The sequence below is a fragment of the Dipodascopsis tothii genome (assembly GCF_038497935.1).
Source record: "Dipodascopsis tothii strain CBS 759.85 unplaced genomic scaffold V1510scaffold_25, whole genome shotgun sequence".
Lineage (NCBI taxonomy): Eukaryota > Fungi > Ascomycota > Lipomycetes > Lipomycetales > Lipomycetaceae > Neoaidaea > Neoaidaea tothii.
This window is the reverse complement of record NW_027118009.1, coordinates 135,246-159,994: the sequence shown is the minus strand read 5'-3', so window position 1 is coordinate 159,994 and position 24,749 is coordinate 135,246. Positions and strand designations below refer to the sequence as shown.

The window sequence follows — 24,749 nt, the reverse complement described above, 5'->3', positions numbered from 1 at the left end:
CTGGGCCGGGTGGGCAGCGCGGGGGGGCGGCGAGGGCGGCGCGGGTGCGCCGCACGGCGTGCGGCTCGTCACGTGCCGCATATGCAGGCACGGCATGCAGCCGCGCGACTCCGGAGTCACTCGTGCGACAGGCGGCCCTGCGTAAGCCGCACGGTGTGCGGCTTACAGCGCGAGTTCTGCGGCCTGGTCCGTCCCGGCTGCCCTGCGTGGCGTAGCCTCGGCCGAGTGCCGCCAGAGGCTGCTCGTCGAGGCTGCTCGTCGCGGCTGCGTCGGCGTGCCTCCGGCGGCGACGCCGGCGAGGGAGCTGCCGTGCGGGCCGAGCCGCACGCCGTGCGGCATATAGCCGCACGGACCGCAGTGGGTCGTCCCCCCATCGGTGGGGCCGCTGCCCGGCGCAGCCGCCGGCCGCCGTGCTCGCCACGACCGCGTCTACGAGCCTCCGGCGGCGACGCCGTCAGCGCGGCTGGCCTGCCGCCAGAGCCCGCCCTGTGGGCATGTAGCCGCCCGGGCAGCAGCGGCCCCGCACGGCCACCCCACGGGTCGCCGCGCGCAGCGCAGAGTGTGAAGGCTTCTTCAAGCGTACATTGTGGCATGCACCAGTGTCCAGAGCGCCGGCCCCTACTCGGTCCAGGCAATGATAAACATCATGGCGGCGCCCACAAGCATCGCCAGCGCCTGGTAGGCGCTCTTGCGCAGCTCGAGCCACTTGTTCGTGGTGTGGACCTCCAGGATCTCGGGGATGACGCCCACAGTGGCAATGTAGAGAAAGCCGCCGGCAGTGAAGGGCAGGACCAGGTCGCCGAGCTGGCAGGTCGTGCCCAGCAGGCCGGCCGCCGGCTCGGCGTGGCCGTGGTCGCTCGGCCCCGCCAGGTACTGGATGCCAATGCCAATGAAGGTCCCCAGGAAGGCGCCGATGGCGGTCACAAACTGCGCGCCCATGGCCTGGCTCTTGGAGAAGCCGCCCTGGATGAGCAGCGCAAAGTCGCCGACCTCGTGCGGGATCTCGTGGAAGAACACGGCCAGGGTGGTGGTCGCGCCGACGTTGGGCGACACGTAGAACGAGGCCGCGATGGCCAGGCCGTCGGTGATGTTGTGGGTGAAGTCCGCGATCAGGTTGAGGTAGGCCGACAGCTTCACGGACGCGCCCGGCTCGGCGGGCGGCGGCGGCGCGTCCTTCTCCTCGCGCGCGGCCGCGCGCGTGCGGCGCCGCGGCTCCGTCCTGGCCTCGGCCGGCGCCACCGCCGTCGTCGTCGCCGTCGGCTCCGCGTGCGCGTGCGAGTGCGAGTGCTCGCCCTCGCCGCCGAAGATGCGCATGGTCTTGTCCAGCGCAATGAAGGCGCCAAAGCCCAGGAAGATGGCCACGCCCAGCAGCGTGTTCTTGTGCTCCTCGACCAGCACGTACCGCTCGCCGTGGTCGTGGCCCTCGCCCAGAAACGTCTGCGGCAGCAGGTGGAAGAACACGTCGCCCAGCAGGCCGCCGACGGCAAACGACACCAGCACCGACAGCGACGACGGGTCGATCGACGGCGGGATCAGCGCCAGCAGCACGTTCGGCGGCCCCGAGATGTACGCCGTCGCCAGGATCGCGTTCAGGCCGGGGCCTGGGTCAGCAGCGCCGGCGGGGGCCTTACCGAACGGAAAGAGCACGGCAAACAGCCGCTGGACCGGCGATTCCGTCGGCTGCCGTCAGCGCCGTCGCGCGCGCACTCACCGGTTCCTTCGCCGCCGCCGTGTCGGGCACGACCAGCTGCGCGGCGCCGAGCGCGGCGCACGCCACGGCGGCCAGCGCGGCCGTCCACGCGGCCCGGCGCACGGCCGAGCCCGTTGCTGTCGGGAAGGGGTTCATGGTCAGTCGCGCGCGGTCAGCGGGCGCAGGGCAATTGGTCCGGATGGGCGGCAGGGGCGCGCGGCGGGCGGGGCGATGGATGGAAGGCGAGAGGCCGATTGCTGATCGTCCTGACGCGTGTCGTGAACCTCACCGCCCAGGCCGTGCGGCTCACAGCCTTATTTACAACATCGCGACTTTCGGCGCCACCAGCACCACGCAGCAATTGCCGGGGTGGACGGATCCGCGTCCGTTCGAGGCACCGACGCCGACAGAGCACCGGCCAGACCGAGGTAGGATGGGCGGCCGCGGATGGCGCTGACGGCAGACACGGCGACGCCGCCGCAGAGACGGCGGCTCTATCAAGCAGACCAAGCGGCGACCGCGCGGAGCCATGCAGGACCTGCTTTCGGGGATCCTGGCGCCGGCGGCGCCCAAGGCGGGCACGACGGCGGCGGAGACGATCGCCAAGCTGTGCGACCGGCTGATGCACTCGACGCTGCTGGAGGACCGGCGGGCGGCGGTGCTGGGCCTGAAGGGCTTCTGCCGCGAGTACCGCGAGGCGGTGGTGGCGGGCGGGCTGCGCGGGCTGATCGGCGAGCTGCAGCGGGACCGGCAGGACCTGGAGACGGTCAAGGCCACGCTGGAGACGCTGCTGCTGCTGTTCATCCGCAGCCGCGGCACGCCGGCGTCGACGCCGCGGGGGACGCCGGCGCCGGGCGGCGACGTGGACGACATCGCGCTGTGGCTGGCGGACGAGTTCACGCAGCGCGAGGAGAACATCCACCTGCTGATCGACATCCTCGAGCACAGCGACTTCTACGTCCGGCTGTACTCGCTGCAGCTGCTGGCGGCCGTGCTGGCCAACCGGCCGGCGCGCACGCAGCAGTGCGTGTTCGCGGCGCCGCTGGGCATCTCGCGGTTCGTGTCCATGCTGGACGACCACCGCGAGGCCGTGCAGAACGAGGCCGTGCTGCTGCTGATCCACCTGGTGGACGGCCACCCGGACATCCAGAAGCTGGTCGCGTTCGAGTCCGCGTTCGACAAGGCGTTTGCGATCGTCGAGCGCGAGGGCGGCGTGGACGGCAGCATGATCGTGCAGGACTCGCTGCTGCTGATCGCGAACCTGCTGCGGTTCAACGTGTCCAACCAGAACTTCTTCCGCGAGACCAGCTGCGTGCCGCGGCTCGCGCGCCTGCTGGAGGTCGACAACGACGACCCGCGCTGGGACGACCAGCGCGCGAAGAACATGAGCCTCGTGCTCGAGATCTGCCGCCTGTTTGTGCTCGAGGGCTCGCTGGGCACGCCGCCCAACCAGGCCGTGTTCTTCCAGACGGGCGTGCTGATGAACGTGCTGCGCCTGGCGTTCGGCAACACCACGCGCACGGCCGTGCGCGCCACGGCGCTCGTGACCGCCGGCGACCTCGTCCGCGGCAACGCCGAGATCCAGAACGCGTTCTCCAACATCGACGTGCCGGCGATCAGCATCTCCGGCCCGGCCGACCCCGCGGCCGAGCCGGTCCCGGTCACCCAGGCGCTGCTCAACTGGGCGCTGCACACGTCGTCCGTGTCCACGTTCGACCTGCGCGCGGGCGCCACCATGTGCCTCGAGGGCTACCTGGCCGGCAACGACGACACCAAGATGTTCCTGCTCCAGGACGCCGTCGACGCCTACTTCCGCGACGACGGCGAGCCCTCGCCGGCCGGCCACCAGTCGCCGCCGCCGCCGCCGCGGCACGCGCGCCTGCTCTCGTGCGTCTTCGACTACGAGACCGACATCCGCGTGGACCCGTACCGCACCTGGTTCGCGTGCGTCATCCTCATGTACGTCTTCGAGGGCGGCCCGCGCTTCCGCGACTTTGTGCGCGGCATCACCCTCGGCGACGAGGCCCAGGGCGAGGAGGTCGTGACGGCCATCCAGCTGGTGTCGGGCAACCTGGTGGCGTCGCTGCAGTACAACCTGGACGCGCGCATCCCCATCGCCTACACCATGCTGCTCTGCGTCTGGCTCTACGAGGACCACGCCGCCATCGACGACTTTCTGTCCGAGGGCTCGACCGTGCAGTCGCTGGTCGCGGACGTCTCGCAGTCGTCGTCGCACAACGTGCTGGTCGAGGGCATGTGCACCTGCCTGCTCGCCGTCGTCTACGGCTACACGTCCCAGCAGTCGGCCATCCCGCGCCCGACGCTGCACCGCCTGCTGGTCAACCGCATCGGCCGCGACTCGATCGTGCTCAAGCTGCGCCACCTGCGCAAGCACAAGCTCCTGCGCGACTTCAACCCGACGGCGCTGCTGGCGGCCGAGAAGGACGAGACCGGCCTGCCCGAGGTCTTTTTCGACAAGGTCTTTGTGGAGTTTTTCAAGGACTGCTATGGTACGTGCCCGCCGAGCGCGCTGACCCAGACCGCCTGGAGAGCGCCATCGACGCCGACCCCGACAGCGACCCGGTGACGGCCGACATCGCCGAGGTCCAGAAGGAGCGCGCGATCGAGTCGCTGGCGCCGATGAAGCAGCGCCTGGCCGAGGTCGAGAACCTGCTGGCGAGCGTGCGGGACTCGGCCGAGCAGGAGGCCGACGCGGCGCGGCGCGCGGCCGAGGCGGCCGCGGCCGCGCGGGCCCAGCTCGAGGCGGACCTGGCGGCCGCGCGCGCGGCCGCGGCCGACGCCGACCGCCGCGCGGCCGACGCGCGCACGGCCGCCGTCCAGGAGCGCGACGGCCTCAAGGGCGAGCTCGCGGCCGCGCGCAAGGCGCTCGAGCGCGCCGAGCTGCGCCACCGCGACGAGGCCCTGCAGCTGACGCAGGAGCGCGACCGCCTGCGGCACGAGCTGGCGACCGTGCGCGACGGCATCAAGCGCGGCGACACCAAGCACAACGAGGAGATGAACAAGATCATGCGCGACAAGGCGCGCGTCGAGACGGCCGCCGACGAGCGCGTCAAGGAGCTGGCCCGGCTCAAGAAGACGCACGAGGGCACGGCGCAGGCGCTCGCCGACGCGCGCGCGCAGCTCGCCAAGACCGAGGACGCCCTCCGGGGCAAGGCCGCGGGCCTGGCCAAGGCCGAGCAGGAGCTCGAGCTGGCCAAGCAGGCACTCAAGATGGTTCGCGACAGGTTTACCGGGGCGGACGCAGGGCTCAAGAAAGTATCCGCTGACTGTGACGCGCTCAAGAACGAACTCGAGACGACGAAAGCCGAGGCCGCCGAGGCCGCGACGCTGCGGGCCGAGCTCGACTCGGTGCGGGCCGAGACCAAGACGGCGACGTTCCAACTGCAGCAGGAGCTGGAGTCGACGCGGACCGAGTACGAGATCGTGAAGGCGACGCTGGAGGAGGCGGTGGCGGCCAAGACGCAGGAGGCGGCCGCGGCGAGCGACGAGGCGGCCGCGCAGGCGGCGCTGCTGGCGCAGAAGGACGCCGCGGTGGCCGAGAAGGACGAGGCGCTGGCGGAGAAGGACGAGGCGCTGGCGGCGAAGGAGCGCGCGCTGGCCGAGAAGGAGCGCGCGCTGGCCGAGCTGAACGCCGCGCTCGAGGAGAAGGACGACGTCGTCGCCGACCGGCAGAGCGCGCTCGACGCCGCCGAGCGCGCTCTTGCCGACAAGCAGAGCGCGCTCGACGCCGCGCAGGCCGCGCTCGCGGCCGCCCAGACCGCGCTCGCGTCCTCCGACGACCACCAGGCCCAGATCGCCGCGCTCTCGGCCAAGGTCCAGGACCACGAGCGCAGCCTGGCCGAGGCCAAGGCCGCCGCCGAGCAGGCCCTGGCCGACCTCGACCGCATGAAGGGCGCGTTCGAGCAGGTCCGCAGCCAGCTCGAGCAGACCAAGGGCGAGCTGGTCGACCACAAGAGCCGGCTGGACGAGCGCGCGACCGAGCTGGCCGCGCGCACGGCCGACCTCGACGCGGCCCGGGCCGACCTCGACAAGGCCGGGTCCGAGCTCGAGGCCACCAAGACCGCGCTGGACGAGTCCAAGGCCGAGCTCAAGCAGAGCATCGTGGACCTGACCGAGACGCGGGCCGAGCTCGAGGCGGCCGCGGCGGACGGCGCCACGCAGATCGCGCAGGCCCAGGCCACGCGCGTCGACCTCGACTCGGCGCGCGCGGACCTGGCCGTGGCGCGCGGCCGGCTCGACGCGACCGAGCGCGAGCTCGCTGCGGCCAGCGCCCGGCTTGCCGCCACCGAGGCCGACCTCGCGGCGGCCAAGACCAAGCTGGCCGCGGCCGAGGCCGACCTCGCCGACAGCGAGGCCGCGCACGAGGCCACGCGGACTCAGCTCGAGACGGCGAAGAACGTGGCCGAGCTAAGTGAGTCGAGGGCCGGCAAGGACCAGGACGAGTTCCAGGAGAAGCTAACGGAGCTTGCGTCGACGGCAGCCGAGCTCAAGTCGAGCAAGAGCCAGCTCAAGACCAAGGCCGACGAGCTGGAGCGCGTCAAGGCGGAGCTGGCGGCGGCCGAGTCCGGCGCGGCGGCGGCCAAGGCGGCGGCCGACGCGGCCGGCCGCGACCGCGACGCGCGCGCGGCGGAGCTGGCCGCGGCCAGCGCGAAGCTCGACGCGACCGCGGGCGAGCTGCGCCAGTCCGCGGCCGACGCCGAGCGCACGGCCAAGCAGCTGGAGCAGCACCGCAGCGAGCTCGAGCGCAGCACGGCCCAGCTGGGGTCCACCACGGCCCAGCTCGAGACCAGCACGGCCCAGCTCGAGGCCCAGAAGAAGGAGCTGGACGCGGCGACGGCGCTGGCGGACCAGCACAAGCGCGAGCTCGACCGCACGGCCGCGGAGCTGGCCCGGCACCGCGACGAGCTGGCTGCGACCACCGCCGAGCTCGAGACGACCGTGGCCCGGCTCACGGAGGCCAAGCGCGAGCTGGCCGACGGCGCGCGGGCGCTCGACGACCGCCAGAAGGACGCGGCGGCGGCGGCCGCCGCGCTGGCCGCCGCCCAGGACGGCCAGGCGGCGGCGGCGGCCGAGCTCGAGCGCCACCGCTCGCTCGTTGCCGACGGCTCGGACGAGCTCGAGCAGTGCCGCGCGGCTCTCGCCGCCACGGAGAAGGACCTTCAGGCCTGCCAGGGCCGGCTCGACACGGCCGCGGCCGAGCTCGAGCAGTGCCAGAAGCAGCTCGAGCTCCAGAAGAGCGACGCCGACGCGTCCAGAGAGGAGCTCGAGCTGCGCGCGGCCGAGTGGGACTCGCTCAGGCGCGAGCTCGAGGACAAGCTGGCCGCGGCCGCCGCCGACACGTCCCAGGCCGACGCGGCCCGGGGCGACGTGGCCGCGGCTCTGGCCGAGCTCGAGGCCGCCCACGCCGAGACGGCCGAGACGGCCGCCAAGCTCGAGGCCGCGTTGGCCGACAAAACGTCGATTACGGAGGAGCTGGACGCCGCGCTCAGCGACAAGGCCGCCGTGGCCGACGCGCTGGACGCCGCGCTGGCCGAGAAGGCGTCGGCGCTGGCCGAGCTCGAGGCCGCGCGGTCGGAGCTGGCCGCGCGCGCGGCCAGCGCCGCCGCCGCGGTCGACGAGAGCCAGACCAGGGCCGACGCCGTCGCCGCAGCCACCGCCAAGCTCGAGAAACGGGCCAAGGACGCCGAGGCCAAGGCGGCCACGCTGCAGAGCGAGCTGGACGACATGCTGCTTGTGCTGGGCGATCTCGAGGACAAGCGGCAGGCCGACAAGGAGCGGCTGCGGGCGCTCGGCGAGGAGGTCTCGGACGACGAGGGCGAGGACGAGGGCGATGACGACGACGAGGGCGACGACGACGACGACGGCGACGACGACGACGGCGACGACCGCGGCGACAAGCACGACGACAACGGCGCCGCTGCCGCCGGCGCCAACGGCGCCAGCTCGGCCAACGGCGCCGCCAGCCGCTCCGCCAACGGCTCCCCGGCCCCGCCCCAAAAAGTAAATGGCTCGCAGGGCTCGGACCCCGCCAGCGACCTCGACGACGTCGACTAGCTGGCCGGCAAAGCTGACAGCAAGGACACAGGCGCGGCCCCCAAGCCCGACGGCCCCCCGCTCTCGGACCTCGTCAACTTCATGAGGACAAGACAGGCGTCGCGGTCGCCGTTCAACACGCTCCAGCGGCGGTACTACATGTAGCCGCTGTACATACCCGACGGCTTAATCCCAGCTGGTGTCACTCGTTCCGCCGTCGATAGATCATTGTAGGCTATAGACAAAATCGTTCACACGACGTCGGGCTTCCAGTTCTTGGCCAGGACCCAGTAGTTGCCGACCTGGGCGCGGTTGAGGATCTCGCGGACCTCGGACTCGTTGTCGGTCGTGCGGGTGCTCCACCGCTTGAAGTTGTGCTGCTTGAGCTCGCCCTCCCAGATCAGGTCGCAGCGGTTGTCGGCCAGGCTCTTGGCCGGGTCCTGGCCGGCGGTCGGCGGCGGGTCGTCGGCGAGCGGGTCCGGGGCCTCGGTCCACTTGATGCGGCTCAGCATGAGCTTCTTGTAGGCCTTGACGGCCTTGGCGCCGCCCTCGACCACGACCAGGTTGAACTTGGAGTTGAGGATGGTCACGCCCAGCAGCTTGTGCTGCTGGGCGTTCACGTTGACCTTGTACCGGTGCTGGGGGTTGGCCAGGGTCTCGATGCGGAAGACGGCGCAGACCAGGGCGCGCTTCTCGTCCTCGGCCAGCTTCTTGTCGAGCTTCTTGTGGCGCTCGTCCGCGGTCAGCTGGCGCTCGAGGTTGTCCTGGACGTGCTTCTGCTTGCGCTCCTCGACCTCGCGGCGCACGCGCGCCTCGACCAGCGTGGGGTCCTTGATGGCCTCGTTCGTGAGCACGCTCATGAGGTTGCTGAGCTTGACCTTGGGCGGCGGCGCGGGGTCGAGGCCGAGCCGGATCCGGTCCTGCTTCTCCTTGTGGCGCTCGGCGCGCTCGGTCTTGCGGATCCGCTTGAGCTCCTTCTTGGTCAGGTGCGGCGGCTTGACCACCGCGTTGTTCTTCTCCCACGGCGGGATGACCGGCAGCGGGTGCTGGATGTAGAGCGTGATCGGCGAGTCGTCCGTGTCGATCTTGAGCAGCCCGGCGCCGTCCACGTCGTCGTACGTCTGGTTCGTGACCAGGCCCTGGTCCCACCACTCGACCGCCGGCGGCGCCTCGCGCCGCAGCCCGATGTCGGCCACGTCGAACTCGTCGTCCAGGCCCGCCTTCTTGGACGTCTCCTGGATCCGCTTCTTGAGCTCCTCCAGGCGCGCCTGCGCGCGGAGCGCGTTGCCCTGCTCGACGTATTTGCCCCTGGGGTTGAACGCCAGCGTCCGCGGCGCGCGCTCCTTGGGCCGCGCGTCGATGTTTGGGTCGAAAAACGGGTTCTTGGACGGGTCGTCGTCCTCGGCCGCCGGCGCCAGCAGGTCGAGCTGCTTCTTGGCCTTGGCGCGCTTGGCCGCCTCCTTCTTCTTGCCGAACGACGTCAGCAGCGCGTCCGACAGCAGCGCGGGGTGCACGCCGACGTTCAGCCCGCCGCGCCCGCGGTCGTCCTCGGCGCGCTGGCTGCGGTCGCGCAGCTCGCGCTGGCGATCGCGCTCGCGCTCGCGCTGCCGCTCGCGGTCACGCTCGCGCTCGCGCTCGCGCTCCCGCACCCGCAGCCGCTCGCGGTCGCGCTCGCGCTCCTCCTCGCTCGGCGTCTTGGGCGCGCGCCGGTCCAGCCCGGTCGCGGCCATGGCCGCCGCGATCCGCGCCTTGCGCTCGGCGATCTGCGCCCGCAGCGCCTCGCTGCCGCCGACCGACATCGGCGCGGGCGGTGCCGGCGACCCGCCCGCCGAGCCCGACCGCTCGCGCGACAGCCGCTCGGTCACGTTCTTGGCTGCCAGCGCGGCCTTGGTCCGCGCCAGCGCCTTGGCCTTGGCCAGCACGTCGCTGCCCCGTCCGGATCCTGTGGGCGAAGGCACGGGCGACTGGGTCAGCGGCCTCGCGATCGCACTTACTCCATCCTCGGCCTTTTGCTTCTTGCTGGACGACGCCTCGTCGGCCTCGTACGCGCGTTTGCGCACATCGGCCATGGCGTCTCCGTGGTTGGGATGCGGAGACGGGCGGCGTGGTAGAAAGATTTTCGCGAGATCACGTGGACCGAGCCGCACGCACCGCCACGCAGCCGCGCACAGCCGCGCGCCGCACGAGCCGCACGAGCCGCACGAGCCGCACGATAAATACATAGCTATAGACAGGCGCTAGCCGCGCCGGTAGCGCACGCGGTCCAGCGCGAGAATGCGCTTCGACAGCTCGTGCGACGAGACTGCCGGAAACGCCGCCTGGATGTAGCTCGGCGGCTTGCGCAGGTTGCTGAGCACCTGCTGCCGCGACAGCGGAGTTTCCGACTGTGTGCTGGGGGCCATGTGGTTTGGCCGCGGATGTAGGTGGGCGAGGAGGATCCAGTGCGCGCGGGACCAGACCGCGTCGGGGTTGGGATTCGGGTACGCGGCGGCCGGCGCCGTCGGCGCAAAGAGGTCGCCGTCGGTGGGCGCGGTGGCTGCGCGGGCGGCCGGCCGCGAGACGGGCGGCGGGGCGGCGGCGGTCGGCGGCGGCGGCGGCGGCAGGGTTGCTGCGCGAGCGGCAGGCCGCGGCGCGCGGGGCCGCACCGGCGACCGCACCGGCGACCGCGCCGGCGACCGCGGCCGTGCCGCCGGCACCGACAGCAGCCGGCGCTTCGACCGCGGGCTGCGCGACGGCGGATCCAGCAGCCAGTTGCGGGCCTTGCGCGGGCTCGCGCGGCGCCGCCGTGGCGACGCGGTCGCCGTCAGCGGCGTCGCCACCGGGCTCGGCGGCCGCACGGCCGGCGTGGCCGCCGCCGGCGCCAGCGGCGCGTTCTCGGCCGCCGGCTCCGGCGCGGCCTTTGCTGTAATCGTCGGGATCACGCCGCCGGGGCTCGACACCGTCAGGTTGAACGACCAGTTCGGGCTCTCGGCCGGCCGGTTCGTGCGCTCCTGCAGCGGCACCACTGGCGCCGGGATCGCCGCCGGCACCGCCGGCTTGGCCAATGGAGAGGGAGGTGTCTCGGGGCCGGGCGCCGGCGCCGCGGCCGTGAAGAGGGGTCCAGTGCGTCGTATCAGCGGCGTCGCCAGCTGGCGGAACATGGTCTTGGACGGCGACATTGGCAGCAGCTCGAGCGGGTCGGGCGAGTTCTGGCGGAAGAGCGCCATGGTCGGGGGCGCAGAGACGGCGCAGACACGCGACGGGGATGCGGTCTGGCAGGGCGAAATGAGACGAGATGAGCTCTCGCGGTTTGGGAGATGGCAACAAATAAACAGTGTTGCCATGGCAACGAATGACTCGTACGCGAACAGCCGCACGTGACGGGGCCGTGCGCGCTGTCAGCGGGCGCTGGCGGCTACGGGAGTACGGGGCGCCTGTGTGGTGGTACCACGAGGGCGACGGAGAAGGGTGGGCGGTGTAGCCGGACGGGCGGTGCGGCGGCTGCAGGGCGGTGCGGCGGTGGCTGCAGGGCATGCGGCGTGGCGTGCATGGGCGCGCGGCGCGGCGACTGGCGCCGCCGGCCGTAGGGCCGAGCATTGAGTACGTCAGCGAACGGCGGTACATAATGAGGCTTGCGGGACGGTTCTGTGAAATCGAGCAGCATGGCGCTTGGTACGACGCAGCTGGTTGTAAGCGCGCGAGGAGGTGAGCGCCCTGGGCAGTGTGGGCGGGTGGACGTAGGTGGGCGTGAGACAGAGTGGGCGACCGTGAGCAGACGTGAGACGTGACCATATGTGAGACGTGAGACGTGAGCAGACGTGAGACGTGAGACGTGAGCAGACGTGAGACGTGGGCAGGCATGAGACGTGATCAGACGTGAGACGTGGGCAGGCATGAGACGTGATCAGACGTGAGACGTGAGCAGACATGAGACGTGAGCAGGTATGAGACGTGAGCAGACGTGAGACGTGAGCAGGCATGAGACGTGAGCAGGTATGAGACGTGAGCAGACGTGAGACGTGAGCAGGCATGAGACGTGATCAGACGTGAGAAGTGAGCAGACGTGGGACGTAATATGTGTGAGATGTGAGCAGATGTAAGGCTTGAGGACGTGTGAGACGTGAGGACGTGTGAGACGGAGCAGCTCCGATACGTGGGCAGCTGCGAGACCTCAGCGGGTCCAGACGCAAGCTGGCAACGTGGCGGGCGGTACGTACCAAGCCGTCATGAATTACATGACTGGCCGTGGCGCGTGTGAGCAGCCGCGAGCAGGCAGGCAGGCTACGTGAGCATGTCTGGACGGGCTACGTGTGCAAGTAGTTTCGACGCTGTGCGGCGAGAAGGTCCGGACTGGCTTGCGTGTGAGCAGATCCGGACTGGCTTGCGTGTGAGCAGATCCGGACGCCTTGTGGCTGGGGTAGGTCACCACGCGTGTGAGCAGATCCGGACGCGCTGCGTGTGAGCAGGTCCGGGCGCGCTGCGTGTGAGCGTGTCCGGACACGGCGTGTGAGCGGGTCCGTATGTGCCACAATCGTGAGCAGGTCCGGGCGCGCTGCGTGTGAGCGTGTCCGGACACGCCGTGTGAGCGGGTCCGTATGTGCCACAATCGTGAGCAAGTCCGAACGCGCTCCGCTTGTGAGCAGGTCCGACTTCTACAGGTGCGAGCAAGGTCTGGACGCGACACACTTGTGAGCAGGTCTAAGGGGTACAGTCGTGAGCAGGTCCGAGCGCGCTATGCTTGTGAGCAGGTCCGCACGAGCTATGGCTGTGCATTTCCGTACGTGCTACACTCGTGAGCAGGTTCGGACGCGCTAAGCTTGTCAGCCGCGCTTGTGGGCACGTCCGGACGCGCTCCAGGTGTGAGCAGGTCCGTATGTGCTACCGAACAGGCCCGCCTGAGTCAGAGCGCACGCCCGCGTGAGCCAGAATGGGCCAGTGTGACCCGATGTGCAGGCCCGTGTGAGTCAGTGACCAGGACTGCGCAGGCCGTAAGCAGGTCCGCGAGAGCCACCGCGAGCCAAGGAGCCGGCCCGGAGCGCCAACCAGCCGCGAGGCTGCCGATCGGATCGTGCCGGAATACGCGTGAGCCGATCCGGGCGTGAGTCGGTCAGGTCCGCCGTGAGTGGACCCACTTGTTGCGTACGCGCAGCGTGACAGGTCCGGTCGGCGCCCCTATTTGTGAGGCGTCCTGCCACGACGTCATTTGTGATCAGGACTGTGAGCTAGACCACACAATGTGACCGGTGAGAGGTCTGTCGCAAGCAGGTGTCGCAGGCTAGCAATTGGTGCCCGCAACCCCCGGCCAGGCGGCAACCGGCCCGTTCGCGGGCAAGCCTCGCACGGCAGCAAGAGCCGGGTCCTTGCGCCCGGTGGCGCGTCACAGCGTGGCATCGCTGGCACCGCCGGCTCTGGGCCCTGCCGTACACACTGCGCTGTTGCTGCGCGTGACCACACGGCGGCAAGCTCGGCCAGAAACGTTATGGACCAGCTTCGGCTCTTTCCGTACACGGAGAATCCGCTATCTGTTCGTCTTGTGCGGCGTGTGCTACGGTGCCCGGCAAAGCCGTCCCGGGCAGCCTTCCGACCGCCCAGACTGCCGTCCTGGCGACCATCAGCCGTGTCCCAGATCGTCCGGCGCGGCCTGCCGGCAGCCCCGCCCCCGGCGCGAGCCCTGGCGGACATAAGAGGCTGCGCCGGGTAATCGCACGGCTGCCTCCGCGGCCGTTGACGCCCGTGCTAGTGCGCGCTGACGCCGGCAGCCGGCCTTGTCGCGCTAAATATAGACGCGTGCGTGGATGAGCGCAATAGACTCGTCTCCGCTTACGGCGTCCGGCCTAGCGGCTGTCGTGCGCATGTGCGGCACACATGCTGGCAGCGTCTAACCAGACACGAGGCAATGGCCGCCTATCAGCCGGCCGCTGCCATGATCCCGCCGAACGATTTCCTGCGGGGGGCCGGGTCCGCGCTTGGCGCCGTCTCCCGCCACCTCCAGACCCGTCGGCATGAACCGCCGCGCGTGCAGCAGCCGCATCGGTGAGGCCGCGAACTAGGCGTGCAAGCCCTGCTGCGCCAACTAGAGCCACCGTGCAGCTGTGGCGCTGTAGCCGCCAAGCGTGCGCATCGGTGCAACCGGTTAATGGTTGCCGCCAAGCCAGCGTCCTCGCCGCCCGCCGCCTTGTGCCTGGTCCGGCGGCCGTCTCTGGGCCGGCCGCGGGCCGGACGGCGGTCGCGCTGCCGGATTTGCGGCCCGCCCGATCGCCCGGCAGCTGCAAGCGAGCTGCCGGCGCCGGCCGCCAGCCGGCCGCGGCGCCGGGCCGGGCCGCCACCCCCCGCGCCGGTCGCTGCGTCTGCCCCGCCGCGGCGGCGCAGCCGCAGGATCGCCGCCAGCGGTCTTGCCCGCCGCGTAATGCGCGAGCGTCGACCCGACTAGTGGAGGTGCTGCACAGGGCTTACCTAATCCAGTCAAACAATCGCCGGAGGTGTGCATACACGGTACCACTTATAAAGTTGGCGACGCCCGTTCGGCTGATAAAGCCCACGAACGCTGACGAGCAAGTCCCGCGGTCAGGAGATCGGCATAGGTGAGTGTCTGGACGTCGCCGGCAACGAGTGGCCGGCATTGTGTCGGCCGCCCGGCACCGGGGCGGCGGGGCGGCGTGCCACGTGCCCAGCAGCGCTGACCGCAGACAATGTTGATGGACTCGCTCTTCCTGCGCAACACGGTGGTCCGACGGCTGCTCGCCGTCGGGCTGTGTGTCGTGCTGGTGGTGTCGATGCGCGACAGGCTTTTCCCGACCATCAGGCCGGCGGCGGGCACGTCCGTGGCGTCGATCTCGACCGTCGGCGGCAAGGTCGAGACCGGCGAGGCCACCCGCAAGGTGCACTTCCTGCTGCCGGCAACGCACACGAACGCGCTGTTCTGCAAGACGCTGTTCTCGGCGGTGCTGAACGGGTACCCGAGCCCGACGATCCTCAATTTCGACAAGAAGTTCGAGACGGCCGAGGAGGCGCGATTCATGAAGCTGGCCGCCACGTACACGTACCTCGACACCAAGGTCGGCGACGACGACCTGGTGATGCTCTTCGACTCGTACGACACGTGGTTCCAGCTGCCGTTCGAGGACCTGATCTCGCGGTACTACCGCATGCAGGAGGCCGACCTGGACCGGCACCTGCGCGCCGGCAAGGAGGCCGCCGCGTGGCAGGAGGTCGTCATCTTCGCGGCCGACAAGTCGTGCTGGCCCAACGACCCCAAGAGCAACGCGTGCACGAAGGTGCCGCAGTCCACGCTGCCCGAGAAGATCTACGGGCCCGACACGGACCATGACGAGCGCGACTACAAGGTCCGCCCGCGCTGGCTCAACTCGGGCAACATCATCGGCCCCGGCAAGGTGTTCAAGCAGATCTACCTGCGTGCGTACGGGATCCAGCAGAAGTCCAAGGCGCGCTTCTCGGACCAGCTCATCTTGTCGGACATCTACGGCGAGCAGGACCTGCCCATCTCGCTCGACTACGAGTCGTACCTGTTCCAGACCATGACGCACTCGCACAACGACGTCGTCTACCTGATGGAGGAGCAGCGCGAGGCCCCCACCGCCGCCGACGAGGCCGATCTCGCCAAAGAGCCCGAGCTCGTTTCGCGCGCCTTCTTCCGCAGCCCGGTCCCGCGCTACAACTCGGACCGCCACATGGGCTGGAACCGCGTGTCGGGCTACTGCCCGGCGGTCATGCACTTCAACGGCAACAAGGATCCGCTGACCACCTGGTGGGGCCAGATGTGGTACATCCACAACGAGGACCCGCAGACCCGGCTGCGCAACATCAAGACCGTGCGCCGGCTCGGCGGCGCCTTCCTGGAGGACGGCAGCTTTGTCGACTGGTCCCACATGTGCTCCAAGTACGACGTCTACGACGCCGTGCCCATGCCGGGTGCCGCCGGCAAGGTCAAGATGGACGAGTCGCCCAGCATCGACCCGGTTGCGTACCGCCTGGGGGTCGACCCGCGCAAGCAGCCGGGCGACACCATCGACGAGCTCAAGGCGGCCGGACTGTAAGCATAAGGATTGTATATTGCTGGGTTTTGTATAGATATAATTGAGCACTGGACGCACACAGCCGCGCCGCGAGCGGTGCTGCGGCGCCCGGCGGCGACTGCGTCGGTCCTGCTGCCGAGCCGCACCGCGTGCGGCATATAGCCGCAGGCGACCTGCGCGGCAGCACGGCCCTCACCGAGCCGCCGCAGGCCCGCAGCACGTGCCCGGCGAGACTCCGGAGCTGACTCCGCTGAGGAGACTGCCCTGCAGCCGAGCCGCACCACGTGCGGCATATAGCCGCGCATCCATCCTGCCCAAACTACCCTGTCTGACGCAGCGGCTGCCAGAGCACGCAGCACAGGCCGATTGGGTCTTCGGCGACCATCCAGGCGGCTCTGCAGCAGAGCCCGCCGATGATCCGCTCCGAGGCTCCTCCTCCGACGCCGTTGGTCGTCACGGCCGCGCACGAGCTGTCGCGCGGCATATACCCGCACGCTAGCGCCACCAGGCGAGCCGCACCCTGTGCGGCGCCGCGCGCGCGGCACGCGCTGCAGCCTTGCCGCATCCGGACGGCGTCTGCGCCTTCATGCGTAACCCGCAGCCAACCTAACCCTATGCGAGACCGCGAACTCTGTTGAAACTCCCAGCTCTCTCGACTTCACTCCTGCGACTCCCCCTTCGCCTTGATCGACCGGCACCGTCTTTGCTAGTGTGTGCCTGCTGCTTCTGCACTGATTGTCGTGCTGCGTCTGCGGCCCGCCAGTGCCCGACGATCCCGTGCCGCCCGATTCCGCGCCGACCAGCCGGCCGTGCGCGGAGCGGCAAGAGTCTGCGCCGCCGACGCCGAGCCCCGGCCGTCCAGAGGCTGGTAGGTCGCCCGGCATGCCGCGGAGCCACCGACCCAGCGGCAGCTACGGCGCTGCGTGCCCGACGCCGCTGTCAGACTATTTTTTCATCACGGGTATCGACGAGCGCGAGTTCGACAAGTTCTTGCCCCACAACATTTACGCGCCCGCGCCGGGTGCCGGCCTGACGGCGCCGGCTGAGAAGGGCCACACGCGGTCGGCGTCGCATCAGTCGCGCGCGTTCAGCTTTGCGTCTGACGGCGACGAGTCGTTTGTGTTTCCGGCGGACGAAAGCGCGCCGGCCTCGCGGGCCGGCTCCGTGTCCGGATCCGTGCCCAACTCGCCGCCGACGTCGCCGCGCGTGACGCCGGCGCTGATTTCGGCGCGGCGACACCGGCGGGACTTTTCGCGGCAGTCGCAGCTGAGCGTGGCGTCAATTCCGGAGCATTCGGCCGACTTTTCCGCCCTGGACGAGGCGCTGGAGACGCCCGAGCTGCCGCGGAGCGTGCCGCTTGCGACGTCGCTGTCCGCAGAGCTGGCGCGGGCGTCGCTGGGCGTGCCGACGGAGACGCCGGCAGAGCCGCCGGCGGACTCGCTGGACCCGCTGGCGCCGGCGCCGGCCGGGCCGGCCGAGCCGGCGCCGACCGAGCCCCTGGACGTCTCGCTGCCGACATACTCTGCCGCGAGCTCGTTCTCGGCGCTGTCGCTGATGCCGGACGGCCAGAGCGACACGACGTTCGGCGGGTCCGAAGGCGACTCGACACATGAGCCGCACGAGCCGCACGAGCCGCACTCCCTGCGGCGCAAGCCCTCCCTGGTCGGCGCCCAGTACCTCAAGCGCGCCAACCGCCGCCGCGGCGATCCGGACTCCCCGACAACGTCTGTCTCCGAGGCCGGCACGCCCGGCACGCCCGGCACGCCCGCGACCGCCGGCACCGGCGACTCGCCCCGTGTGTTTTCGCACGCCCGCAAGATCTCCGACTACAACTCGGTCATTCCCGAGCCCACCCCCGTCCAGTGGACGCCCGACATGAATCCTCTCGACCGCAAGCTCGATCCGTCGCTGCTTGACCGGTTCCCGGGCGACACCGCCTCTCGCCGGCTCGTCCACGGGCCGTTCCCCGAGTACGTGCCCATGTTTTGCTTTCCCGACGACGTCCGCATTCGCGTCGCCGACAGCCAGCCGCGGTCGACCTGGCACACGTTTGCCATGACGGACGGCGACGGCGGCCGCCGCTTCGGCACCGTCGTCGTCGTGTGGCTGCCGGTGCCGTTTCATCTGGCCGAGCTGGTCGAGCAGCGCTGCAAAGAATGGCGCGAGCGCAACCTGACCCAGGCCGAGCGCGACATGGCTTCGTCGCTGGCGTCGCGGCTCGCCGACGAAAAGGAGCGGCTGGCCAGCCTGCGCCAGCGCCAGCAGAGCCTTGCCGGCGCCGCGGCCGCCGCGCCGGGCCACGAAGAGCTGGCCGCGGCCATCACGGACGCCGAGGAGAAAATCGTGATGCTCACCGACGTGCTTCGTCCGGTGCGCATGGGCACATCCACGCGCATCGAGGGCGTGTCTGAGGCCTCGGCCATGTGGCTGCCTCGGGCGTACGGCCTGCTGGCCCGCGACGACGTGCTGACGTCGTTCCGCAAGGAGTGGCTGAAAGCGCTCCTTCACGGCGAGCTCGCCCGCCACTCGCGCTACGCGTCCACCGGGCCGTCGCTGCCGATGGAGTACAGCATCTCGCAGATGCTGCTGGACGCGCCGACGCCGGTGGACAACACCCAGGTGCTGGTGGAGGTGTCGGACAAACTGTAAGGCGGATCTCGACCAAACTGACCCAGACTCTACGCCCGCCGCCACGCCGTCAACGAGCTGGCCGGCACCCGCGATGTCGATCTGTACGCGCTCTTCCGGTGCCTGTCCGTGGACCGGATTGTGTCGTTGTTCGAAGCGGTGTTGGCCGACGGCCGCGTGATATTTGTGTCGACGCACCTGGCCATGCTCTCGATCGCCGCCCGGGCCATCACCACGCTCATGTTCCCGCTCACCTGGCGCTCGGTGTACATCCCCGTGCTGCACTGCCGGCTGATGGCGTGCCTTGACGTACGTACGCGCGCTTCGCTGCTGACCTCAGATGCCGGTGCCGTACATCATCGGCGTCCACCGGACAGCCGACACGATCGAACTTCCCGAAGACGACGACTACACGCTGGTCGACCTCGACCGCAACTACGTGTCGAGTCCGCGGCAGCCGCCGCGGCTGCCGGCGTCGGTCCGCAGCAAGCTCGAGCACCTGCTGGCGCTGGCGGCGCCGCTGCATTCGCTGGCGCACCGGGTGCCGTTCGGCGCACCTGAATACGTCAAAGAAACGTTCCCGAACGACGCGTTCGTGGTCGAAAACGAGTCCATCGTGACCGAGTTCCCGGCGCCGTCGCGGCTGGCGACCTTTGTCGGCCAGAGCTCGGCGCTGTACCGCACGCGCGGGCCCGAACAGGCCACCGGGCCGCAGGCCGTCCTCAACATCAACGTCCGGGCTGCGCGGGCGCGGCCGGACGACGACAGCGATCGGTCGTCGCGTGCGACGAGCCCGACGTCGTCCGCGGCGTCGCCCGAGCCGCCCGAGCCGGACGAGAAGGGCCGGCTACGGCTGGCGAGACGCAAAGTCGCGTCGTTCCCGATGCCCGACAAGCGCTCGCGGCCGGGCTCGCTCTACAGCCTGCGGACGTCGCTGCGGCTGACCAAGAACGACGAGCCGCGCAAGCTCAACCGCCGGTCGAGCGTGTTTGGCGAGCCCCCGCCGAGCCCGGACCGCCGGCCGTCGCCGCCGGCCGATCCGCCGGTCGAGCACTGGCTGGAGGGCCATCGGATGGTCGCGACGCCGCTGTCGTCGCTGTCGTCGCACCTCGAGGCGCAGTGTGACGCGTGCGGCCGCGACGCCATCGCCGACGCCGCCTGCTTCCGCTGCGCCGGCTGCGGCCTGACCACGCACGGCGACTGCCTGGCGACCGTCGTGGTCCCTTGCAAGCCCCTGAGCTTCCACGCCGACCGCGTCCGGGCCGCCTTCGTCCGCGCGCTGTCGACGCTGCTGTTCACGTACCGCCAATACCTGCAGCCGGCCGCGGACAGCCTCCGGTTCGACAAGGACGGCTTTCTGCAGTCGCTGCCGCGCGAGTACGTGCCCTACATGCGGACGCTGCTCGACACCCAGAGCATGGTCGAGTTTATCCACGACGCCGAGAGCGCCGGCGAGCCGTCGGCGGCCGGCGCTCCGGAGCTCCACCTCTTCGACGAGATCATCCGGTGCCGGCGGCTGCGGGCACGGACGCCGTCGTTCACGCGGCCGGCCGTGTCGGCACCGTCGCTGGCGCAGCTGCAGCAACAGCAGCTGCAGGCCAACAACGTCGGGTCTGGGCCGCCGCCGACGCCGACCAACGTGGACTTCATCGAGGACGTGTCGCTGCAGGTCTGGGCGACCGTGCGGCCGGCCAACATCCTGGCCGAGACCGTGGCCGGCAAGGTCGAGTATGTCATGGACGGCGCCCGCGGCGCGCCGGCTCCGTCGACGGACGCGGCCCTGTTCGCGGCGGCGCGGCGGCTGCCGGCCAAACTCGACAAGGACCTGCTGCGGGCCGGCGTCAGCGTGCGGTCGCCGGCGCCGCCGCGGCGGACGAGTATGGTCAAGCGGATGTCTGTCGCTGGCTGATGCGGCTATGCGCGGCTAGCCGCGGGTATCCGCGGCCCGGCCGTGAGCAGAGCCGCACAGCGTGCGGCATATAGCCGCGGGTATTCGCGGCCCGGCCCTGAGCAGAGCCGCACAGAGTGCGGCATATAGCCGCTGGAGGCTGGATCAGCCTGCGCCACCCACTCTGTCGCGGGTGCTCTCCCGGCCGGTGGGACACTGCGGCTATGAGACAGTGGCATACAGCCGCTCTTCGCGGGGTCTCCCCGAGTGCCTGCCCGTCGGCGGCTCTATGAACCGGCACATAGCCGCGAGTCGACGCTATGGCCCAAGAGCAGCCTTAACACAGCTGTTGTCGGAGGCTCGGCCGCTGGCGGCTATATGACCGTGGCGCATAGCCGCGACCTCCCGCCAGGACTGCAGCCACACTCGACGGAGTCGCCGCTGGGCTCGCCCCCGGCGGCTATATCACAGTGGCACCGCCGCGTGGCGCATAGCCGCGTGGCGCGGTTGGCAATGATGTATCTAGATAATGTACATAGCCGCTAGTCGCGTACGGCCTTGATGATGGTCATGGTCGTCGACGCAATCATTACGACCACGCCAAACGACACACACATGAACGGCGCAACGCGCCGCCGGAACGTTGACTGCTGCCGGATCGGTAGCCGGTCTGAGTCAGGCACGTCGGTCAGTTTGAGGTAGCACAGCGGCGGCAATATGTACGCTAGCACACAGGCCGAAGTCGAGCCCACGAGCTCGAGCACGATGCCGAGCGAGTCTGTGGCGAGCGCGACACCGAGCGCAATCAGCACGAGCACCACCGTGGTCACAACGTGGGCCAGGTCCGACAGCTTGGCCTCTTCTTCCTCGCTGTCGCGGCGGGCGAGTTTGGCAAAGTCTAGGATGACCTCGCGGCACACAAAGATCTCGAGCGGCAGCGTGGTCAGCATGTTGAGACCGAAGCACAGCCGGGCAATGTTGATCAGGATCATGCCTGGCCCGTCGTGGTCGTCGGCAAAGTTGTTGAGCACGTTGCCCTGGGTGCGGTCGCGGAAGACCAGAAACCCGCCGAGGCCGAGGGCCATGCACGCCACCATCGAGATGCCTGTGCTCCAGTGCGTGACGCGCGCAAACCGGTCCAGCGTCGGCTTACGTAGTGCGCCGTAGATCAGCAGCGAGTTGTGGTGGCACACAAACGCGAACGAGATCACGCCGATGCCCTGGAACACGCCCGCCGGATTGATCGTCAGCAGCCGCAGCGAGAAGTCGCCGCGGAGGTCGGCCGGCGCGCGGATGCCGCCCACGATCACCGACACAATGATGATCAGCATGCTCAGCAGAGCCAGCGCGCTCGCCTTGGCCAGCTGTCGTCAGCGCGCTCGGCCACCACTTACGTTTGCGATGCTCCGGCTGAGGCAAAGCGGCAGCGAGACGCCCAGGATGCACGCCAGCACGACGGGGTTGCGCTGCGTCAGCAGCCCGAGCACCGGCGTGTCCTCGAGCCCGGGGAAGAACGCGCGAAAGACCGGGGGAATGGTGTCGCCGACAATCACGCAGAACGCGATCGAGCCGCCGAGCGCAAACAGCCCCTGCGCCAGCGAGATCGCCACGTAGCCCGTCTTGCCGAAACAGTACCGCACTGTCTCCTGGTATGTGACCGTGCCCGACAGCTTGGCGTTGACCACCATCAGGTTGATCGTCCAGTCGATGACGACCGTCAGGCCGACCAGCAGCGCCACGCCCGTCGCCAACCCGCACTGCCGCAGCGCGTACGGCTGGCCGATGATGCCCGCGCCGATGATGCTGCGGTCAGCGCGCTCCGGGAGTGCCGCACCTGTTGGCCATGTTCATAAAGGCCATTTTCATGCCGTTCTTGGGCGAGTTGTCCAGCTCGGCGCCGAAGTCCAGCGGCGGCGGCTCGTACCGCCGGCCGGGCGACCCGTCCCCGTACACGTAGCCGTACTCGTCCTCTGCCGGCTCGTCCAGCAGCTCAAAGTCCTCGAACCGGGGCGCGTCGTACGTCTCGTCGCCGAGCTTGCGGTCCTCGCTCCGCCGACTCTTCCCGGCCTCGTACAGCGGGCTCAGCCGGAAACTGTCGGGCGACACGGGCTCGGCACGCCCGATGTCGCTAGACGACCGCTCGAGCAGCGCGATGACGTCCGACGAGTCGCGGTTGCTGGTCGTTGCTCTCGACATCCTGTGATGACCAGCCGTGTTGACGGTGCGCACGTCAACAAAGTTCGCGCCGCACGTAGTGCGGCGCGGACCCGATGCCGCCACCCACGTAGCGGCCGCTCTGCGGCCGCCGGGCGAGCGCGGCCTGCGGTCGCAGACGAGCCGGCCGGACCCGGATGCCACAGACCGAGCTCGCCTGCCGCCTGCCTGCCGGCAGCCAAGCGCCGGATGCCGGCAATCGGCCGTGGATCGAGCCTCCGTCCCGATCAGAACGCGGAGGCAGATCACGTGCATGGGGCCAAGTGCGCCGCACAGCGTGCGGCTCTTCAGCGTGAACAATCCTCGTTACTATCGTACATCACTTCTTAATCATGGCTTCGCGGCCGGGGCCCACACCAATGTACGACACCGGCACGCCCGTGAACTTCTCGATGTACTCAATGTACGACCGAGCAGCCTCCGGGAGGTCGGCGTACGTCTTGACGTCGCAAATCGACGTCTGCCAGCCCGGCAGAGTCACGTACTCGACCTCCACCTTCTCGACCACCCGCAGGTCCTCCGGGAACATGTCGTAGGTCTTGCCCTTGTACTTGTACGCAACACCGACCTTGATCTCGGCCAGGCCATCCAGTACATCGAGCTTGGTGATGTTGATCGCCGTGAAGCCGTTGATGGCGGCCGCGTACTTGACGACGACCAGGTCGAGCCAGCCGCAGCGGCGCTTGCGGCCCGTGGTCACACCCCACTCCTGGCCGACGTTCTGCAGCGTCTCGCCGACCTCGTTGAGCTGCTCGGTCGGGAACGGGCCCGCGCCGACACGCGTCGTGTACGCCTTGACGACACCGGTGACCTCACGCAGAGCCTGCGGCGGAATGCCCAGACCGGTGCACACGCCGCCGATCGACGTGTTGGACGACGTCACGTACGGGTACGTGCCAAAGTCCAGGTCCAGCATCAGCGCGTTCGCGCCCTCGACCAGGATCTTCTTCTTCTCGGCCAGCGCCTTGTGCATGAAGCTCACGGCGTCGGTCACGAACGGCCGCAGCCGCTCGGCGTAGACCTTGTAGCGCTCGATCTCGGCCGCGACGTCGTACTCAAAATCGCCGTAGCGCTTCTTGAATGACGACACCAGGCTCTCGAGGCGCTCGACAAACTCCTCCCAGGCGCCCTCCTCCTGCGAGACCAGGTGGTGCACGCGAATGCCCGACCGCGTCGCCTTGGTCGAGTACGCGGGGCCGATGCCCCGGCGGGTCGTGCCGATCGCGCCCGCCGACAGCTCGGCCTCGTGCAGGCCGTCCGCCAGCTGGTGCACGTCAAACACCAGGTGCGCACGCGACGACAGGAACAGCCGGCCAGTCGTGTCGAGGCCCTTGCTCTCAAGCTGCTCCAGCTCGGCGAAGAAGGCCGGAACGTGGACGACGACGCCCGATCCAACCAGGTTCACGCACTTAGGGTTCACCAAGCCGGAAGGCAGTGCGTGGAAGTCGTACTTGGTCTTGCCCACCACAATCGTGTGGCCGGCATTGTTGCCGCCCTGGCAGCGCGCGCACACGTCCACGTCCTCGCAGAGCACATCGACGAGCTTGCCTTTGCCCTCGTCGCCCCACTGCGATCCAATAACAACGTTGGCCATTTTGCGGTCTGTCGTCAGTCCCCGGTCCAATTGGCCCGCCGTCGCCACGGCATGCGTACCTTGAGATCCTACGTTATCCGTGAAGAGTCTCTGTAATTTTTTTGTCCGGGAAGGGACTCCGGCGTTGTGTCAACACAGGGAAAAGGTGAAACGTCTATCGAAAGCGGCACCATTTTTTTAAAAAAGAAGAAAATCCGCAAGAGCTGGGCCGACGTTTTTGCTTTATACCAAATCGCATGAGTCACAACAGCACCCGGCCCTGTTGGCGCGTTGAGCCGGGTAACTTGTGACTCGGAGCAATTTGCGCCCACTGCGGATGGCCAACAGCGACTAGTGCGACTACTGCAGTCTCCAGTCTGGCTAGGTCACCGCGGCGACCTGATCACGGGGTGCCGGCGCCTGAGCGCAATTGCATTGCCTAAAGCGTTCCGCGTAGGGGGAGACCCACGCCGCCGGCGCCTACGCGGCTGATCCACTGCGATGGGTTGCCGGGGCTGAGTCACGGTGGGCGACCACGATTCCGAGTCACGGCCGCGGCCAAGGCCGAGCGAAAAAAAATTCTGCGCACGAGGCCGCGCCGCACGCCGAACGTCGGGACTGCGCATGTCGCGGCCAGGCACCGCCCACCGACTCGACCCTAGCCCGCCGGCGGCGGCCGACGTTGGGGAG

At 69.5% G+C, this 24,749-nt stretch overlaps 9 protein-coding genes across 9 annotated transcripts; 3 read left to right on the top strand and 6 right to left on the bottom strand.

Moving 5' to 3' along the window:
- Positions 1-555: 555 nt before the first annotated feature.
- Positions 556-2,072, bottom strand: V1510DRAFT_420430 (putative zip zinc transporter protein). The gene is made up of 3 exons (XM_066934443.1): positions 1,712-2,072; positions 1,632-1,680; positions 556-1,601 (listed from the first exon to the last, which is right to left on the bottom strand). The coding sequence occupies exons 1-3, from the start codon at positions 1,844-1,846 to the stop codon at positions 619-621; spliced, it is 1,167 nt and encodes a 388-aa protein (XP_066787746.1). The 5' UTR covers positions 1,847-2,072; the 3' UTR covers positions 556-618.
- V1510DRAFT_381137 (p115 like vesicle tethering protein) lies at positions 2,037-4,401 on the top strand. The gene is made up of 2 exons (XM_066931640.1): positions 2,037-2,118; positions 2,154-4,401. Exon 2 carries the CDS (start codon positions 2,220-2,222, stop codon positions 4,275-4,277), a length of 2,058 nt encoding a protein of 685 aa, XP_066787745.1. The 5' UTR covers positions 2,037-2,118; positions 2,154-2,219; the 3' UTR covers positions 4,278-4,401.
- Positions 4,402-4,801: 400 nt separating this feature from the next.
- On the bottom strand, positions 4,802-5,693 carry V1510DRAFT_420424 (uncharacterized protein; the record flags this gene model as incomplete). The annotated part of the gene is made up of 1 exon (XM_066934442.1): positions 4,802-5,693. A coding segment is annotated over exon 1 (797 nt), but the record flags the coding sequence as incomplete, so codon positions are not given.
- Positions 5,694-7,995: 2,302 nt separating this feature from the next.
- V1510DRAFT_368095 (pre-mRNA processing factor 3-domain-containing protein) lies at positions 7,996-9,813 on the bottom strand (the record flags this gene model as incomplete). Its single annotated transcript, XM_066931342.1, has 2 exons — positions 7,996-9,291; positions 9,394-9,813. 2 exons carry the CDS (start codon positions 9,811-9,813, stop codon positions 7,996-7,998), a joined length of 1,716 nt encoding a protein of 571 aa, XP_066787743.1.
- A 168-nt stretch (positions 9,814-9,981) lies between these two features.
- Positions 9,982-10,950, bottom strand: V1510DRAFT_404212 (uncharacterized protein; the record flags this gene model as incomplete). Its single annotated transcript, XM_066932219.1, has 1 exon — positions 9,982-10,950. The coding sequence occupies one exon, from the start codon at positions 10,948-10,950 to the stop codon at positions 9,982-9,984; it is 969 nt and encodes a 322-aa protein (XP_066787742.1).
- A 3,200-nt stretch (positions 10,951-14,150) lies between these two features.
- Positions 14,151-15,837, top strand: V1510DRAFT_420414 (uncharacterized protein). Its single transcript, XM_066934441.1, has one exon. It carries the CDS (start codon positions 14,413-14,415, stop codon positions 15,775-15,777), a length of 1,365 nt encoding a protein of 454 aa, XP_066787741.1. The 5' UTR covers positions 14,151-14,412; the 3' UTR covers positions 15,778-15,837.
- Positions 15,838-16,638: 801 nt separating this feature from the next.
- On the top strand, positions 16,639-20,293 carry V1510DRAFT_404210 (AEX-3 domain-containing protein; the record flags this gene model as incomplete). The annotated part of the gene is made up of 3 exons (XM_066932218.1): positions 16,639-18,401; positions 18,432-18,693; positions 18,725-20,293. 3 exons carry the CDS (start codon positions 16,639-16,641, stop codon positions 20,291-20,293), a joined length of 3,594 nt encoding a protein of 1,197 aa, XP_066787740.1.
- A 521-nt stretch (positions 20,294-20,814) lies between these two features.
- Positions 20,815-22,468, bottom strand: V1510DRAFT_368029 (vacuolar amino acid transporter 2; the record flags this gene model as incomplete). The annotated part of the gene is made up of 4 exons (XM_066931335.1): positions 20,815-20,922; positions 20,956-21,636; positions 21,667-22,075; positions 22,107-22,468. 4 exons carry the CDS (start codon positions 22,466-22,468, stop codon positions 20,815-20,817), a joined length of 1,560 nt encoding a protein of 519 aa, XP_066787739.1.
- A 304-nt stretch (positions 22,469-22,772) lies between these two features.
- Positions 22,773-24,251, bottom strand: V1510DRAFT_420402 (Adenylosuccinate synthetase). Its single transcript, XM_066934440.1, has one exon. It carries the CDS (start codon positions 24,078-24,080, stop codon positions 22,806-22,808), a length of 1,275 nt encoding a protein of 424 aa, XP_066787738.1. The 5' UTR covers positions 24,081-24,251; the 3' UTR covers positions 22,773-22,805.
- Between the last annotated feature and the right edge of the window lie 498 nt (positions 24,252-24,749).